General features: G+C 45.1%; 1 protein-coding gene across 1 annotated transcript; it reads left to right on the forward strand.

The window, feature by feature from the left end:
* Positions 1-375: 375 nt before the first annotated feature.
* On the forward strand, positions 376-9,242 carry Atp5f1a (ATP synthase F1 subunit alpha). The gene is made up of 12 exons (XM_052742624.1): positions 376-507; positions 2,258-2,336; positions 4,076-4,245; positions 4,787-4,960; positions 5,056-5,222; positions 5,429-5,577; positions 6,436-6,587; positions 6,685-6,909; positions 7,723-7,830; positions 7,956-8,100; positions 8,584-8,734; positions 9,023-9,242. Exons 1-12 carry the CDS (start codon positions 448-450, stop codon positions 9,102-9,104), a joined length of 1,662 nt encoding a protein of 553 aa, XP_052598584.1. The 5' UTR covers positions 376-447; the 3' UTR covers positions 9,105-9,242.
* The last annotated feature ends 6,490 nt before the right edge of the window (positions 9,243-15,732 follow it).

The following is a 15,732-nucleotide window of genomic DNA, read 5'->3' on the forward strand; positions in this document are numbered from 1 at the left end:
GGGCGAGGCCAAGGACCTGAGGTCTAAACCCTCTGGGTGCGGGCACGGTGCAGGAGTTACACTCAGCACGGGGAATCCTGCCCGCAGTCTGCGCAGTCCGCCCCAGTTAGGATGACACCCACTTTAGGGAAGCTTCGTTACTCACGTGGTCGCCCGGGGCAACCACAAGGTCGATTCAAAAGAGAAAAAAAAAAGTATGATGAATGCCAGGGAGGCTGGAAACAATTGATTCATTCATCTTTAGTTTCAAATGTTAAAACAAACTATACTAATAGGAAAAAAAAAAGAAGAAGAAGAAAAAAAAGATATACGTCCGGAGGTGAAGGAGAGGGGCGGTACTTCCGGGTCAGGTGGGCTGGCTGCCTTGACCTTCCTTCGCGCTCGGCCATTTTGTGCCAGTCGTCCGGAGGCTGCGGCTGCAGAGGATCTCCCCGAGAAGCTGCGAGGATGCTGACCGTGCGCGTCGCCGCGGCCGTGGCCCGTACCCTCCCTCGACGGGCGGGACTGGTGAGCTCCGAGGCCTGGGCAGGCGGGCGTGGGCGCGGCTGCAGGCCTCTGCGGAGCGCTGCGGGGCTGTGCAGTGCAATGCGGGGCTGGGGCGGACGGCGCCATCTTGCACCGTGGTTGCTCGGCGGCGCGGACGGTCGCCTTTGCAGGCCTTCGGTGCATGGTGGTGCTGGGGATCGGTGACCTCGGCGTTTCCGGGCAAAGGGGTTTTAGGAGGATTCCGTTCTCGGGGTGAGGGCCGGCCCAGGGTGAAGGTCAGGGTTTGTGCGCTGCTTACCTGGCCTGCTGAGGCTTGTTCCTGGGGTCTGGCTCTGTTGAAGGTCAACGGAGCTGTCAGCAGCTTTGTGCGGGTGAATGGGGAGAGCCTGACATTGTCTGAAGGTCAACAGGCCCAATCCTTTCGCCTCTGCTCAGAGGTCAATTCAAGGGAAAGGAATAAATGAAAGTGATTTTTTGAGTAGTTGGGTGGTTGTCACTTGGTGCTGAAAACGGAAAGGATCGTGAAAAAAATCGCTAGGTACAGAAGCAGTTGATGTGGTTTGCACTGTCAGCGACGATGGGGTTTTTGTAAATGGGCTAGAATTAGGTAGAAGACTTAGTGGGGGGTTTTGGTTTTTTTTTTTTGACACGTTAAAAGATTTTTGTCCTTGAGTTGCCCACCTCATGTTTAAAGAGTTGTAAAATAGAACAAAGGGTTGGGAAATGTTAAGTCAGTGCCCATCACTAAGAATGGTCTATGACATTGAGAATAACTCTTAAAAAATGTATGACCTTTAAGTCCTATATAATACATTTACCTTTTCATTATAAAAGCAGTATGAATCCAAAAGACGAAATAAATAGACTAGCTATTCTGCTTCCCTAAGAAAACACTGGTAGCATCTTAGTTTCTCTTAGCAGAAAAAAGAGGCATTTTAAGAAAAGATTTGTGTTGGTTCCTATTACAAGCTAGCTGATTCAGAGTTCACCGTGGTCGATCACAGTATTGCAGGTAGAAGGAAACATGCAGGGGTCCAGGTTCCACATTGCTGCTGGTTTTGTTCAAGACAGTGAAACAGTTATCTTATTTTCTAATCTACCTGCAGCATTGGTTCGCTCACCCAATCTTTATGTGCCCTTTAAAGAAGAAAAGTAGGAAGCACACTGAGGCTCCCCCTATTTCGATAGTGGTTATCTTACTGAGATTTCCACAACTCAATTGAAATCTAACAGCAAAATAGTAACACCTTGATGCCTTTAAGGGAAGGATTTTCTTAACATCTGTTTTTGAAAATAAGCCTTCCATCGACTTGTGTACCAGCAGTTTGCACAATAGAGGCTCGTATCACAATGGGCTTTCCCGTGTAATTCTTTGACTTTTAAGCAAAATTTACCATTTGATCAGCCAAAGCGCCTATGTAAGCTTGCCAGTTTTACGGAGGCTTTGCTGCTTGTTTTGTTGTTTTTTGAGTCAAGGTCTTGCTGTCCAGTTTTGGCTGGCCTGGAACTTGCTATATAAACCAGTGTGGCTTCAAACTCCATGTGATCCTCCTGCCTATGCCTCATGAATGCTGGGATCACAGGCATGTACCACCATCACAACCAGCTTGTGAAAGCTGTGCGTGTGCCTGTGTGTGTGTGTGTGTGTGTGTGTGTGTGTGTGTGTGTGTGTGTGTGTGTTTGTGTATACATTCGTGTACAAGTATGTGAGTACAGCTTATGTGTGGTGGTTTTTCTAGAATCAAGTTGCTTAAAGAATGTTTTGTACTAGGTCTCCAAAAATGTTCTGGGGTCATCCTTCATTGGTGCAAGAAATCTCCATGCCTCTAACACTCGACTTCAGAAGACTGGTAAGTCTGTTTTTTAAATCTACATTGTGGAGATTTTTTTTTTCTTCATTAAATTTTTTCTCTTTTAAAACGTGCTACAGAAACTTTTAAAACTTTTAAACCATAATGTGCCATTTAAAATGCCTTGTCTTGATAGATTTTCTTTGTCTAATAAAACTATGTATTTCTCTTATGCTGTATGACTTCTGATAATTTCTTTTGGATGAAAACAATATACATATGTAATAGGCACCCTCTCTGAACTGTGAAAGTTTTTTTTTTTTTATCCTCATGTTAAAAGTATAAGAAAGCCGGGCAGTGGTGATACATGCCTTTAATCCCAGCACTCAGGAGGCAGAGGCATGAAGATCTCTGTGAGTTCAAGGCCAGCCTGGTCTACAGAGTGAGTTCCAGGATAGCTAGGACTATTTCACAGAGAAACCCTGTCTCAAAAAAAAAAAAAAAAAAAAGAGAGAGAGTGAAAGAGAGGTGTAAGAAAATGAACATTTTTTTCCCCCCAAATTGATAGACTTTTTCAGATACAGTTGCTTCTGTTTTATACCTGCAGGTACATTAGGGAAGTGCTAGGCAAAGATACATAAAAAGACAGTATGGTTGGGGATTTTTTTTGGAGATGTGCTGGAGGGCTTTTCCTCTTTTTGTCTTGGAGGTGCTGGGGATGGAACCCAGAGCTTTGTAGGCAAATACTACTGGTCAACATCCCTGGCCATATATTGGTAATTTTAAAATAAAGGTGAAATATATACATTAGTGTATACATGTATGTATGTATATGGTGTAAGATGAGCACTAGCGCTTAGGTGCTTTAAAGGGGAAATTTCGTAACTTCTTGTTTTGTTTTTTTGCATTTGTTTATTGAACAGCACATGTATGTGAGCCATGCTGTATGTGTGGAGGTCCGAGGACAGCTTTCAGGAGCCAAGTCTCCTACCTTGTGGGTCTGGGCTGGAACCCTGTGTATCAGGCTTGCTGGTGCCTTTGCCCAGTGAGCCCTCTCACTAGCTGCCACTTTATTATTACATTTTATTAGCTGTGGCGAGTCGGGGCACTGCATGCCGTGAGGCATTTGTTGAGATCAGAGGACAGCATTTTGAGAGTCTGTTCTTCTGTCTTGGGGGTCAGGGTTGGGTTCTTGGGTTTGTCAGCCAGCACTTTCCTTTTTTTTTTTTAATGTACCTAATTTTAGAGTATTAGAGTTTAGCCAAAAATTTGGATTTTAACATATATACAGATTCTTTAGAAATAAAATGAGAAAAGAATATAACACATTTGGAAGGGAAATATTTAATTTTATCAGCTTTTTGTCTAGATTGTTGTCTGCCTTGTGAAGAAGGTTTTCCTTTCAGTCACTTGGAGTTTTCAATAATTTTGACAGTGATGGATGTCCAATTTTATAAAAAAGGTCTATGTATTTTTACTTACATGTATGAGTGTTTTGCCTGGGTGTATGCATGTGTGTGCATGTCTGGTACCCACACGGACCTTCAGATTCCCTGGAACTGGAGTTAGATACAGTTGAGAGTTGCCGTGTGGATGATAAACTGAACCCAGATCCTCGGGAAGAGCAGCAAGTACTTTCAGCCACTGAATCATCTTCTCTCCAGCTCCAGATACCTGCTTTTAAAATAGAATTTGTATTATGTTTTAGAAAGATTTTTATTACCATGAAGCAGTTGTTGGGAAATGGATTTTGAAAAGCTGTTTGGACCAGGTTATTTAATTGAGTTGTTCTCTCTCAGGCACTGCTGAGATGTCCTCCATTCTTGAAGAGCGGATCCTTGGGGCTGACACATCTGTTGACCTCGAAGAGACTGGGCGTGTCTTAAGCATCGGTGATGGTATTGCCCGAGTGCATGGGCTGAGGAATGTTCAAGCAGAGGAAATGGTCGAATTTTCTTCAGGCTTAAAGGTAAATTACAAAGTGGGGGTTTAAGTCTCAGTTTGCCTCATTTACCCCCTATTATAGGTTATAAAGAGAATAAACTGGAAATGTTTTGGTTTAAGTGCTGATAAATAAGTTGTGGTCACTGGCACCAAAATTAAAATTTTAGTGAAGGTTCACACAAATTTCAGTGAGTTCATGTCAGTTCTTTTGTAGCTGTTAAGATTGTTTTATGCAAAAGCATTTGGTTACTTGAACTAAATTCTTCCCCGTAAGAGTAGATCCATTACTAAAGCTGAGTCAGAGTGTAGCTGTCCGAAGCTCTGCTGATACTTCGTTATTGGAGGTTGGCGTGCAGTATGGAGGTGAGGACAGCCTTTGGGAGGTTTTCCCACCTAGCTGTTAGATGAAGTCCTCACCAGAGAACATTAGTTGAAAGATTAGGTACAGCAGGTGGAAAGGGAACCCTGCCCTTCCTGCCGTTTGTCAACTGCTGTTGTTGGGATTACTTATTGCTGTGGTGGGGCGGCCTCCCCTGGCTTCATTATTCACTTGTCCCTTTGTGCAGGGTATGTCCCTGAACTTGGAACCTGACAATGTTGGAGTTGTCGTGTTTGGAAATGATAAGCTAATTAAAGAAGGTGATATTGTGAAGAGAACAGGAGCCATTGTGGACGTTCCAGTTGGCGAGGAATTGTTGGGCCGGGTAGTCGACGCCCTTGGTAATGCCATTGATGGAAAGGTGGGTTAATGCTGATTGGAGGCCGGTGTGGCAAACATCAAAACTAATTTTGAGGGGTCCTTTTTATTTACTTTAATGTTTTAATATTTTTACAGGGTCCAGTTGGTTCTAAGACCCGTAGACGAGTGGGCCTGAAAGCCCCTGGAATCATTCCTCGAATCTCAGTGCGGGAACCAATGCAGACTGGCATTAAGGCTGTGGATAGTCTGGTGCCCATTGGTCGTGGTCAGCGTGAGCTGATTATCGGTGACAGACAGACTGGGTAAAGACTCAAATCCTAACATTCTAACTCAAATCAAACATTCTAACTGGTGTTGATCCTAAGTAAATCATTTATGTGTTTATTTTGAGTGGTAAATGCCTTGGCTGTAATGGGGCAGTGGCAGGTGATACTGGCAGTTAGCAGTGGTCACAGGATATTGCCTGGAAGTTCTGTATTTAGTGACACTCATGCCACTCTCTTAAAAGGAAAACATCGATTGCTATCGACACAATCATCAACCAGAAACGCTTCAATGATGGGACTGACGAAAAGAAGAAGCTGTACTGTATCTACGTTGCTATTGGTCAGAAACGGTCCACTGTCGCCCAGTTGGTGAAGAGACTGACAGACGCAGGTATTGAAGACCTTGAGTCTTAGGGCTGTTCTATCTGCTGATCTTGGAGTCTCTGTGTACCCAAGGCCGATTTTACTCCAGTGAACTGAGGGTCTAATATAGATCAAAACAGAAACAAGGAAATACTGTGAGGCACCGCTTAACTGGAGTGCTGCTTTGTATATTACTTTAGATTACTGTTTTGGTTGGTGAGTTTGGGGGGATTTTTTTGTTTTTTTTTTTTGTTTTTTTAATGTTTTAATTTTTCGGGGTGGGTGGGAGAACATTGATACAAAGCCTGACTATCCCTGTGTAGACCAGGTTGGCCTCAAACTCACAGAGATCCTCCTGCCTCTGCTTCTGCCTCCCAAGTGTGGTATTAAAGGCGTGTACCACCATTGCTGGGCTTGATTTGGTTTTTCTAAGATGGGGTCTCATGCAGTTCTGACTAACCTTAAACAGTCACCTTGCTTCTACCTCCGAGGGTCAGGGACTAGAGCCTTGTGGTGGGGTTACTTCACTGGGGGTGAGGAGGAGTGTACTGTAGCTCCTCTGTCCCTGGGTGGCTTTGGGCTTGTCATAGCCAGGAGGATGTGGAACTCTGCTCTTTTGTCTCCACCTCCTGGGATTATAGGTGTGCTCTGACTTGGAGCCTGTTAAAGGTGGGCTCTACAAATTGAGTTCTTTCCTTTCTTTCCCCTTTATGTGGGGTCTGGGAATTGAATTGTGTTTCAGGCTTGCATAGCAAGCACCATTGCCCCTAGGACCCCCCTCCCCCAACCCATTAATTAAACAGAATGCAGGTACTGGGTGGTTTTGTTTCATGCCTCTGGTTTAAAATTCACAGCTTTGTAAAATGGAAACCTTTTTTCTCCTCAGATGCCATGAAGTACACCATTGTGGTGTCGGCTACTGCTTCTGATGCTGCCCCACTTCAGTATTTGGCTCCTTACTCTGGCTGCTCCATGGGAGAGTATTTCAGAGATAATGGCAAGCATGCTTTGATCATCTATGACGATTTATCCAAACAGGTCAGAATGTCTTTAGAACTTGGATGTTTGCATTAGTGGACATTAACAGTTGCAGCTGTTTAGCAGTTGAATTTCACCGCCTCCTTCTGTACCGCAGGCTGTGGCTTACCGCCAGATGTCTCTGTTGCTGCGCCGCCCCCCTGGGCGTGAAGCCTACCCTGGAGATGTGTTCTACCTGCACTCCCGGCTGCTGGAGAGAGCAGCCAAGATGAACGACTCTTTTGGTGGTGGCTCTTTGACTGCCCTGCCGGTCATAGAAACCCAGGCTGGTGATGTGTCCGCTTACATTCCAACAAACGTTATTTCCATCACTGACGGACAGGTATCAGATTAATGGCTAAGGTGTTTGATTATTAAGGCACTGGTTGGGGCAAGTAAGCATGAATTAGTAAATTGCTTTTGCTTTTGTTTTGTTTTGTTTTTCGAGGCAGGGTTTCTCTGTGTAGCCCTGGCACCTTTTGCTTTTTTTATGGAATACTGTAAACAAAACTAAGGAGAGTAGGGACTGAAGAGATGCCTCAGTGGTTAAGAGCACTTGCAGCTTTTGCAGAGAATTGAATCCCAGCACCCCTTTGACTGCTCATAACCATCTGTAACTCTACTTCCTGGGTGCCTGGCTGGTCCTAGCTATCTATGTAGCTGAGAGTGACTTTCACCTGCAGTCCTCCTAGTGTCAGGGTTAAAAGCATGGGCCACCCCACCTGGCTGGGCATGTTTTGGTTCATTATTTTCTAGCCCTAGAAAATTTTAAAGTGTGTTTGAGAATTTCCGTTACTGCCCTTGTTTTAGTTTGTTGAGACTGGGCCATTATGTAGTCTAGACTGGCCTAGAATTGCATGTAGCCCAGACTGGCTTTGAATTAGCAGTGATCCTTCTGCCTCTGCCCCTCAGTGCCAGGATTACAGGCACGTGCAACCTGCATGTACTTTTTCAACATAAGTACCTTCTCATTCCCACCCGTCCCCCCTCTCCCCCCCCCCCCCCCCCCCCCCCATATCACCTTTCTCAACAGTGGGTATGTAGAAAGGTCACTTAGCAATCTTACTCAGATTTTGGGTTTCAGCTTTTGGCACAGTGGCTTAAATTTGAAAAAAAAAAATTAAAGCTTATTCATGTCTGTATTCCTGAATTGCAGATCTTCTTGGAAACAGAGTTGTTCTATAAAGGCATCCGCCCTGCCATTAACGTGGGTTTGTCTGTGTCCCGTGTCGGATCTGCTGCCCAGACCAGGGCCATGAAGCAGGTGATTTTACCTCACTTTGTTAGGGAGGAGTCTGTTACTAGGTTAAAATCTTAAAAAGTGTATTAACTATTTATATACTGTTGTGTGTGACATTGAGTCATGTTAACGTCAACTTGTCTGCTCAGGTGGCCGGTACCATGAAGCTGGAGTTGGCTCAATATCGGGAGGTTGCTGCTTTTGCCCAGTTTGGTTCTGATCTTGATGCTGCCACTCAACAGCTCTTGAGTCGTGGTGTGCGTCTGACCGAGTTGTTAAAGCAAGGACAGTACTGTGAGTTCTTTTCATTTGGTCAGGTTCCTATTGTAATTATGGGTCTTGCCCGGTCTACAGGGCTGTGTTGTACCACAAAATCTGACAAAGAAGAGCCACTTGTTTTATTTCACTGATGTAGTCCTTATTACCATTCAAATGTAGTATTACGAGATTAGTAACCAGAAAAATCAAATATATTTAATACATCTTCCTGTTGTACGAATATGGAACTTAGCAGATTTAGAAGAATAGTAGTGTGTTTTTATCTTGCCTAAAAGGCCCAGCAAATTATACCACAAATACTGTGTAAACACTATCAGGTTATAAGCAATGCTTGTAAAGGTTATACCCAAAGGTTATTCTCCTGGGTTTTGAGAGGAGGGTGGGAAAGAGGAATAAGTGGAGTTACAGGTACAGAACGTCAGAGTGGGTGGGCCGTGGGACTGTGACTTCGGTAAAACGGCATTAGAGTAATTCATTGGATAATGTGTCTGTTTTCAGCCCCCATGGCTATTGAAGAACAGGTGGCTGTTATCTATGCAGGCGTGAGGGGCTATCTCGATAAGCTGGAGCCCAGTAAGATCACCAAGTTTGAGAATGCTTTCTTGTCTCACGTTATCAGCCAGCACCAGACCCTCTTGGGCAATATCAGGTATGAGTGGAGTTAGTGGCCTCTGTTGTGACTGGTGCAGTTTTTATACAGTCTTTCCTTCCCTGGGGTTTGGGGGCTGGGATCGGGTCTTGCTGTACACTAGCCCTGCCTGGCCTTGGTGCTCACTATGTACCTGGGTGGTTCTCAGCATTTGACAGTCTTGCAAGTGCTGGGATCTCAGGTGTGCACCTAACAGTTACCTTTCAGCTCTCTAGGTTAGCCTTGTCATTGAGTCCGTGCCCAGGTCATTTGCACTAGTCATTGAATCTTGCTTTTATTTCCAAACAGGGCTGATGGGAAAATCTCAGAACAATCAGATGCAAAGCTGAAAGAAGTCGTAACAAACTTCTTGGCTGGGTTTGAACCATAAAGCCCCATGAATCCGTGTGTGTCAGACACTGCTTTGGTTTTGTCATTTATTCGGTAAAATCAGCTCCATTTGTAAAGGATTGCTCCGTACTCCTCGTGTACAGAAATCACCTAAATAAAGGTTCCATGTTGTGTGCGAGTTTGTGTGGGGGCAGGTGCAGGTGTATACTGTGGCTTGTGTGTGGGGGTCCAAGGACAGCCTGTAGGAGTCGGTGCACCCCTTCCACTGTATGGGTTCTGGGACTGTGACTCATCGGGAGTGATGGCAAGTGCCTCACTTGCTGAGCCATCTTGCCTGTCTTCATGGTGAGTTCATAAATTCATTTTTGTAAGACGAGAGCTTACTGTGTTTCCATCAGCCATGGCTGGCCCCAGAACTCCCTTGAGTAGCCCAGACTGCTCTTGCCAGAGCTGGCAAATTGCTCTCTTAACCCATTCTACTTAAATGTTGGTACAGATTCTAAAGTCCTTTGTGATTGATTAAAGAGAAATCTGCTGGAGATTTGTCTCAGTTTGTAAGTACCTAGCGTCCATAAAGCTCTAGGTTTGAATCCCAGAATCACATAAACTGCTTGGGAAGGTGCAGACCTACAATCCCATCACTTAAGAATTGAGGCAGGAGGGTCAGAAGTTTAAGGTCATTACTGGTTACATAGTGAATTTAAGGCCAGCCTGAGATACTTGAGACCCCTTTCTCAAAGTTTTGTCCTTGGTAACCGTCATTTTCTTTCTGCTGTTATGTGGTATTGGAGATTAAACTTGGCCTCACACCTTTGAAAGAGTGTTACCATAGGTCTTCAGTTTTTGTTTTTGAGACTGGGTTTCATAACACAGGTTGGTTAAAAGGTAGCTGAGGCTGACCTTGAACTCTTGATCCTCCAGCCTCTTGTTTGGTAAATTATAGGTATGTGCCATCATGCCTGGTTTTATGTCAATCTTTTTTCTCTCCCCTTGAGGCAGGGTCTCCCTGTAGGCTAGTTCAGTTTGTAGCAGTTTGCATACTGAGATTATTTATGCACTGGGGCCTTCTTAGAGGACTTTGAATACCAGTAAAGCATTCATCTTCAGTAATGAGCTGATGACTAGGGATATGGTTTGTTGAAGTGCTCCTTAAGAAAACAGGAAAACCTTAGTGCTTGGGGTGGACAAGGGAAGGGAATAGATTTGAAGGACATTAAACAAGTATTTTGTATGGAACTAGACTATAATGACAGACTAATGTAGTTACTTTTCTGTTAGGACCAGATGTTCAAATACATGAGCCTATGGGAACATTTCTCATTCAAGCTACAATCTGCCCCTGTACCCCAATAGTCTCATGGCTATCTCATGTTGCAAAATGCATTTAGTCCAACTTCAAAAGTCTATAATCCTAACAGGCTGAACACTTAAAAAGTTTAAAACCTCTTGGGTCTCAAGGCAATCTCCTAATTGACCTGTAAAGTTTACATACTTTCAACATACAGTGACACAATGTACATTCCTATCCAAAAGGGAGGAGTGGTGTCGCAGTGAGGAAGATTGGACCAAAGGAAGACCCAAAGCCAGCGGGGCAGACCCCAAGTCCTGTAGCTCTATGTTCTGCAGCTGAAGTTTCAATTTCGAAGGGCTTAGCTCAACTCTGCCCTTAATTTCTTAATGTTCTGTCCATAACAATTTCTTTCTTGAGCTGGCTCCACTCCCTATATGCAGTTTTCAGAAGATGTCTCAGGGTCCAGTTATATCCATCATCAATGAGTGTTGCATTCTAGTCTTCAGCTTCGCTCAAGGTCTCCTTGAAGAGACTTTCCCTGCCACACAGTTTCTGGTCTTAACAGCTCTAAAACCATGGAGGGAGAATCACAAACCCCTCAATCTTTAGCGTTGTCTCCCAAACCAGTACCATGTGGATGCCACTGCCAAGTTTAGCTGCCAGCTTGGGATGGACCTTTGGACCACGGCTGTAGCAGCTTGTGTGTACAGTTGTGTTCTGGAAGCAACTTCCTAGGTTGTTTTTGTCTTTTTTTGGTTTTTTGAGAGGGTTTCTCTATCTGTGGTGCCTGTCCTTTAACTCACTCTGTAGACTATGCATGCTGGCCTCGAACTCCCAGAGATCCACCTGCCTCTGCCTCCCAAGTGCAGGGATTAAAGGTGTGTGCCACCACAACCGCCTGGCTGCCATGGTACTCTTGAATTCAAGTAGCTGCGATTATCTGCTGGGCCTGTCAATGTCCCATAGTGGAGAGAAGTCACAGAGTTCCACCTCTCCCTGAGGATTTAGAGGCAATTCATAGTAGATGGCAGGGGGAGACATCTTTTTATGGTGGTGTACCCACAAACAAGGTGCCCACGCCCCTGTGAATGACCTTTCTCCTGTGCTTGTACTAGTTGCATCCTGTTGCTGTGATGAACACCATAACCAAAAGCAGCTTGGGCAGGAGTTTATTGGCTTACACTCAGTCTATCCTTGAGGAAAGTCAGGGCAGGAACTCAACAGAATTGGGCGCCTTCGCAGAAACTTGATCACTGACTTGCAAAACTACGATTCGTATGCTGTAGGGAGCAGGGGGAGACCTGAGTGAGTGAAGTCTTCAGTGAATGGGTATTGTTGCCGTGGGCACAACCATGTCAAGAACCCCGGTGCCTCAGCCGCATGGGAGTGGCAAAGCGTGAGGCTTATTCTTCCAGGGTCTGAGTACAAGTGATTGACCAATGTGTACAAGAACTAGCAACTGCAGCTAGTTCCTTTGGATGTTTACTGAGACTGCTCTCCTATAGAGAGCTCCTTCCTACAAGACTGGCCAACCCCTTCCCCTGTGCTGTACATAATAAATGCAGAGGTTCCCGGGGTAGGTGCAGCCCAAGAGAACAGCCCAACTGACCCCACCTCTTCCGGATGTGGGTGGGTCTGCCTTTTCTTCATTTCCTAGGTGCCCCTAGTCAGGGTTCCTGAGGTGTGTAGGATGCCATATTATACAACTCAGGACCAACTGCCAGGCCTGGCACCACTTACAGTGGCCTTGGGCCCTCTCACATCAGTCACTGATCAAGAAAATGTCCCACAGATGCACCCACAGGGCAATCTGATAAGAAATTTCCTCAATTGAGGTTCCCTCTTCCCAGATAACTAGTTTGTGTCAAGTTGACAAAAACTAACCAGCATTCTTTTCTAAGCAACCCTAATGAAACACACACACACACACACACACACACACACACACACACACACACACACACACACAGTAAACAGAAGAGGGTCTAATTGGGAAGGAGATCAACAGTCTGACTGTCCTGTAACACATTATGTAGACCAGGCTGGCCTTGTACTCACAGAGATCTTGCCTTTGCCTCCCAAGTGCTGGGATTAAAGGCGTGTGCCACTATGCCCCCAATAAAGAAAAGTCAAGGGGTCTAGAGAGATGGTTCATGTTAGAGCTCAAACTGCTCTTGTGGAGGACTAGAGTTCAGTTCCAGCAGTGTCCATAGAGGCCAGAAGAGGGCATCAGGTCCCGTGGAACTGGAGTTAGCAGCAGTTGTGAACTGCCTCATGTGGGTACTGGGAGGCAAACTCTGACCCTCAGTAAGAACAGCAAGTACTCTTAACTGCTGAGCCATCCTCCAGCCCTTTATTTGCTTATTTCTGAGAAAGGGTCTTGCTTTGTAGCCAAGACCCGCCAGGAGTGTGTAGCCTAGGCTGGTCTCAACATAATAGGAGTCCTCCTTCAGCCTTCCCAGTGTGGAGATTACAGGCAGCAAAAATCACACCAGCTTAACCCTTCTCTTTCTCTCTCTCTCTCCTTTCCTCCCCCTTCCCCTCCTCTCCCATACATATTCATGTGTGTTTATATTGTGAATGTGCAAATGTATGTGGGTGGGTGTAGAGGCCAGGGATCAATGTTGAGTGTCTTTCAATTGTTCTCCACCTTAGTTTTTGAAGTAGTCTTTCACTGAGCTCTTTGATTCAGCTAGGCTGGCTGGCCTCCAAGCCCCAGGGATTCTCCCATTTCCAACTACCCAGGATTGAAAACCAAGGTATTTGTTTTCAGACAAAGCCCACCATGCAGCTAACCCTTTTGAGGTCTTTCTGGGTACTTGTTGCTTGGATACTGTTCCTGAACTGTGTTTATCCTCCATTCTCTTCTTCAGATATCCTAGTTCTGAGACTAGTGACCATGTCCAGCTTCTCAGATTTTGATGCTGATTTGGTGGAGCTGATACATACATGACTTACCCTTTGCCTCCAATGCTTGAGGACCAGGGCCTCTATTGTGGAATATTATTTAACTAGGCAAAGATGTGTTACATTTGTTTATGCTCCAGAATATTACTTTAACTGGGTAAAGGTGTGACACCAGGTAAGGCCATTGGGATTTAGTTAGGGTGAGCAACAGGGAAACTTGGTGGCTGTGTGAGCAGACAGACTGGGAAAGCGGTGTTTTGCAACTGAAAACTTGAGAGTAACCCTGTAATTAGTTAGATATACAGCTAGATCCCTTTATCCAACTTTAGTGCGACAATACCTGCCGTTCTTCCATTCTTGGTCTGTGTGCTGCTGGTGGGCTTTCCATTCCAGGAGTGCAGCAACTGTCTTTGGCTGACACTAATTAGGCCCAGAGAGGTGACAGTGTGACCCTTAGAGGGATGCTGATTCAAGGTTTAGTTGGAATGTTGATGAGGAGGGAGACTCCCTCCCATGAGACCAGCACAGAGTTGCCAGGAGCTGCCTTATGGAGCTGGAGTTGAAATCAACACAGCTTAGGCAGGCCCAGAGCGGGCAGAACTCACAGGTCTCGGGTGACATGCTTGAGCTTTGAATCCAGCAGTGCATGAAGCCAGTACTGGCCAGGGTGCCTCTACAAATTCTCTCCCTTCTTTCCCCTCCCACTTTCCTTGATCTCTTCTCTCCTTCTTCCCCCTTCTTTCTTCCTCTTTCTTCTTACCCTGTCTCTCATGACCTCTGGTGTCAGCCTCTCAAGTGCCAGGACTATAAGCATGCACACCACGCCCAGCCTAGCTAGAGACTTTTCAACTAGGAGAACTGTTATTCCCAATTTTGCTCAAGCAGATTTGATTTGGTCTTGTGTTTCCCAATAGAAATGTTACAAACCCGGGGCTGGAGAGATGGCTCAGTAGTTAAGAGCACTGGTTGCTCTTCCAGAGGTCCTGAGTTCAATTCCCGGCACCCACATGGTAGCTCACAACTGTCTGTAACTCCAGTTCCAGGGGATCTGACACCTTCACACCAATGCACATAAAGTTAAATTATTAAAAAAAAAATGTCACAAGCCAGCACTGAGGGCAACTAGGATTATTCCTCACCTTAAATTCCCAAGTGCCTCGCTCTGTTGAGCAGGTCCCAGGAAACTGCTCAGAAGTGTTAATACATGCAGGGATGACTAGAGGTGGCTGGGAGAAGACGCAGACCCAATGGGATCTGCTTGCCTAGAGGCCTCCATTTGGACTCAGAGTGACAGGTGGGTCAGGGTCTGGACTGGGTTCTGCACTAGGTAGAAACTCCTGGCACTTGCTGGAGACATGTCTTGAAATAGGACTTGAGATTAGTTTATAAAAATGTGGCTTCCTTGTGAATTTCTCTCTCTCTTTCTCCTCTGTCCTTCTTAGATCACTGGCTCCAAGGAAAGCAGGCTTCAGTGCTGGGAGAAGCTTTGGACACAGATCTATTGAATATTAAGTGAATCTCGGGAAAATAGCCACCTAATATCTTGCCAATAAGCATGAAAGGAATCAGAAAAGGAGACTTTCCAGCTGCTTGTGAGCCTGGAGTAGACAGTTGCCTGCAGTCTGATGAGACAGAGTCCATACCACACAGCTCTTAAATTCCTACCCAGAGGAACTATGCAAAACAGTAAATGTTTATTGTTTTAAGTTACTGACTTTTTATTTTTATTTTTAATTTTTTTGTGTGTGTGTGAGGCTAAGTATTGCTGCATAGTGTAGTTAGCACTTTCTTTGGGCCACCAACTAGCCCTCAAATAAAGACATGGAGACTTATTAATTATGAATGCTTAGCTTAGGATTGTCCCAGTAGCTCTTTTAACTTAATTTAACCTGTTTCTATTCATCTTTGTTTTGCCTCAGGGCTTTTTACCTTTCTTTCATTTTGTTTGTACTACTTTCCTGCTTTCTCTGTTTCTGTCTGTCTGGCCCCTGGTGTCTCTCTTTCTTTCTTCCTCAAGCCTAAATTCCTCCTCCTCCTCCTCACTCTCCCTACCCAAAAGTTCTGCTTATACTTCTCTCTCGCTATTGGCCATTCAGTTTATTAGACCAATCAAGTGCCTTAGGCAGGCAAGGTAAAACAGCAACACATCTTTACATAGTTAAACAATTATTTGGGAACAGTGTAGTCCAGGCTGGCCTTAAAACCATTATGTAGCCCAGGTTGGCCTTGAACTTTCAGCAATCCTCCTACCTCAGCTGAGATTACAGACATGTGCTGTCATACCTCCTTGCATTTTGTTTTGTTTTGCTTTTTTGTTTTTGTTTTTGTTTTTTTCCAAGACAGGGTTTCTCTGTGTAGTTTTGGTGCCTGTCCTGGATCTCACTCTGTAGACCAGGTTGGTCTCGAACTTACAGAGATCCGCCTGACTCTGCCTCCCGAGTGCTGGGACTAAAGGTGTGTGCCACCGCCA

The sequence above is a fragment of the Peromyscus californicus genome, unplaced genomic scaffold (genome assembly GCF_007827085.1).
Source record: "Peromyscus californicus insignis strain IS unplaced genomic scaffold, ASM782708v3 Scaffold_17__1_contigs__length_78620276, whole genome shotgun sequence".
NCBI classification, from domain to species: Eukaryota; Metazoa; Chordata; class Mammalia; order Rodentia; family Cricetidae; genus Peromyscus; species Peromyscus californicus.

What these genes read in the sequence shown, in the direction of transcription:
- Atp5f1a (XM_052742624.1), top strand. Translation starts at nt 448, where the DNA reads ATGCTGACCGTGCGCGTCGCCGCGGCCGTGGCCCGTACCCTCCCTCGA. An exon ending in GAAGAGACTGACAGACGCAG is followed by an intron (nt 5,578 to 6,435) that starts GTATTGAAGACC and finishes TTTTCTCCTCAG; the next exon opens with ATGCCATGAAGTACACCATT. An exon ending in AGACCAGGGCCATGAAGCAG is followed by an intron (nt 7,831 to 7,955) that starts GTGATTTTACCT and finishes TTGTCTGCTCAG; the next exon opens with GTGGCCGGTACCATGAAGCT.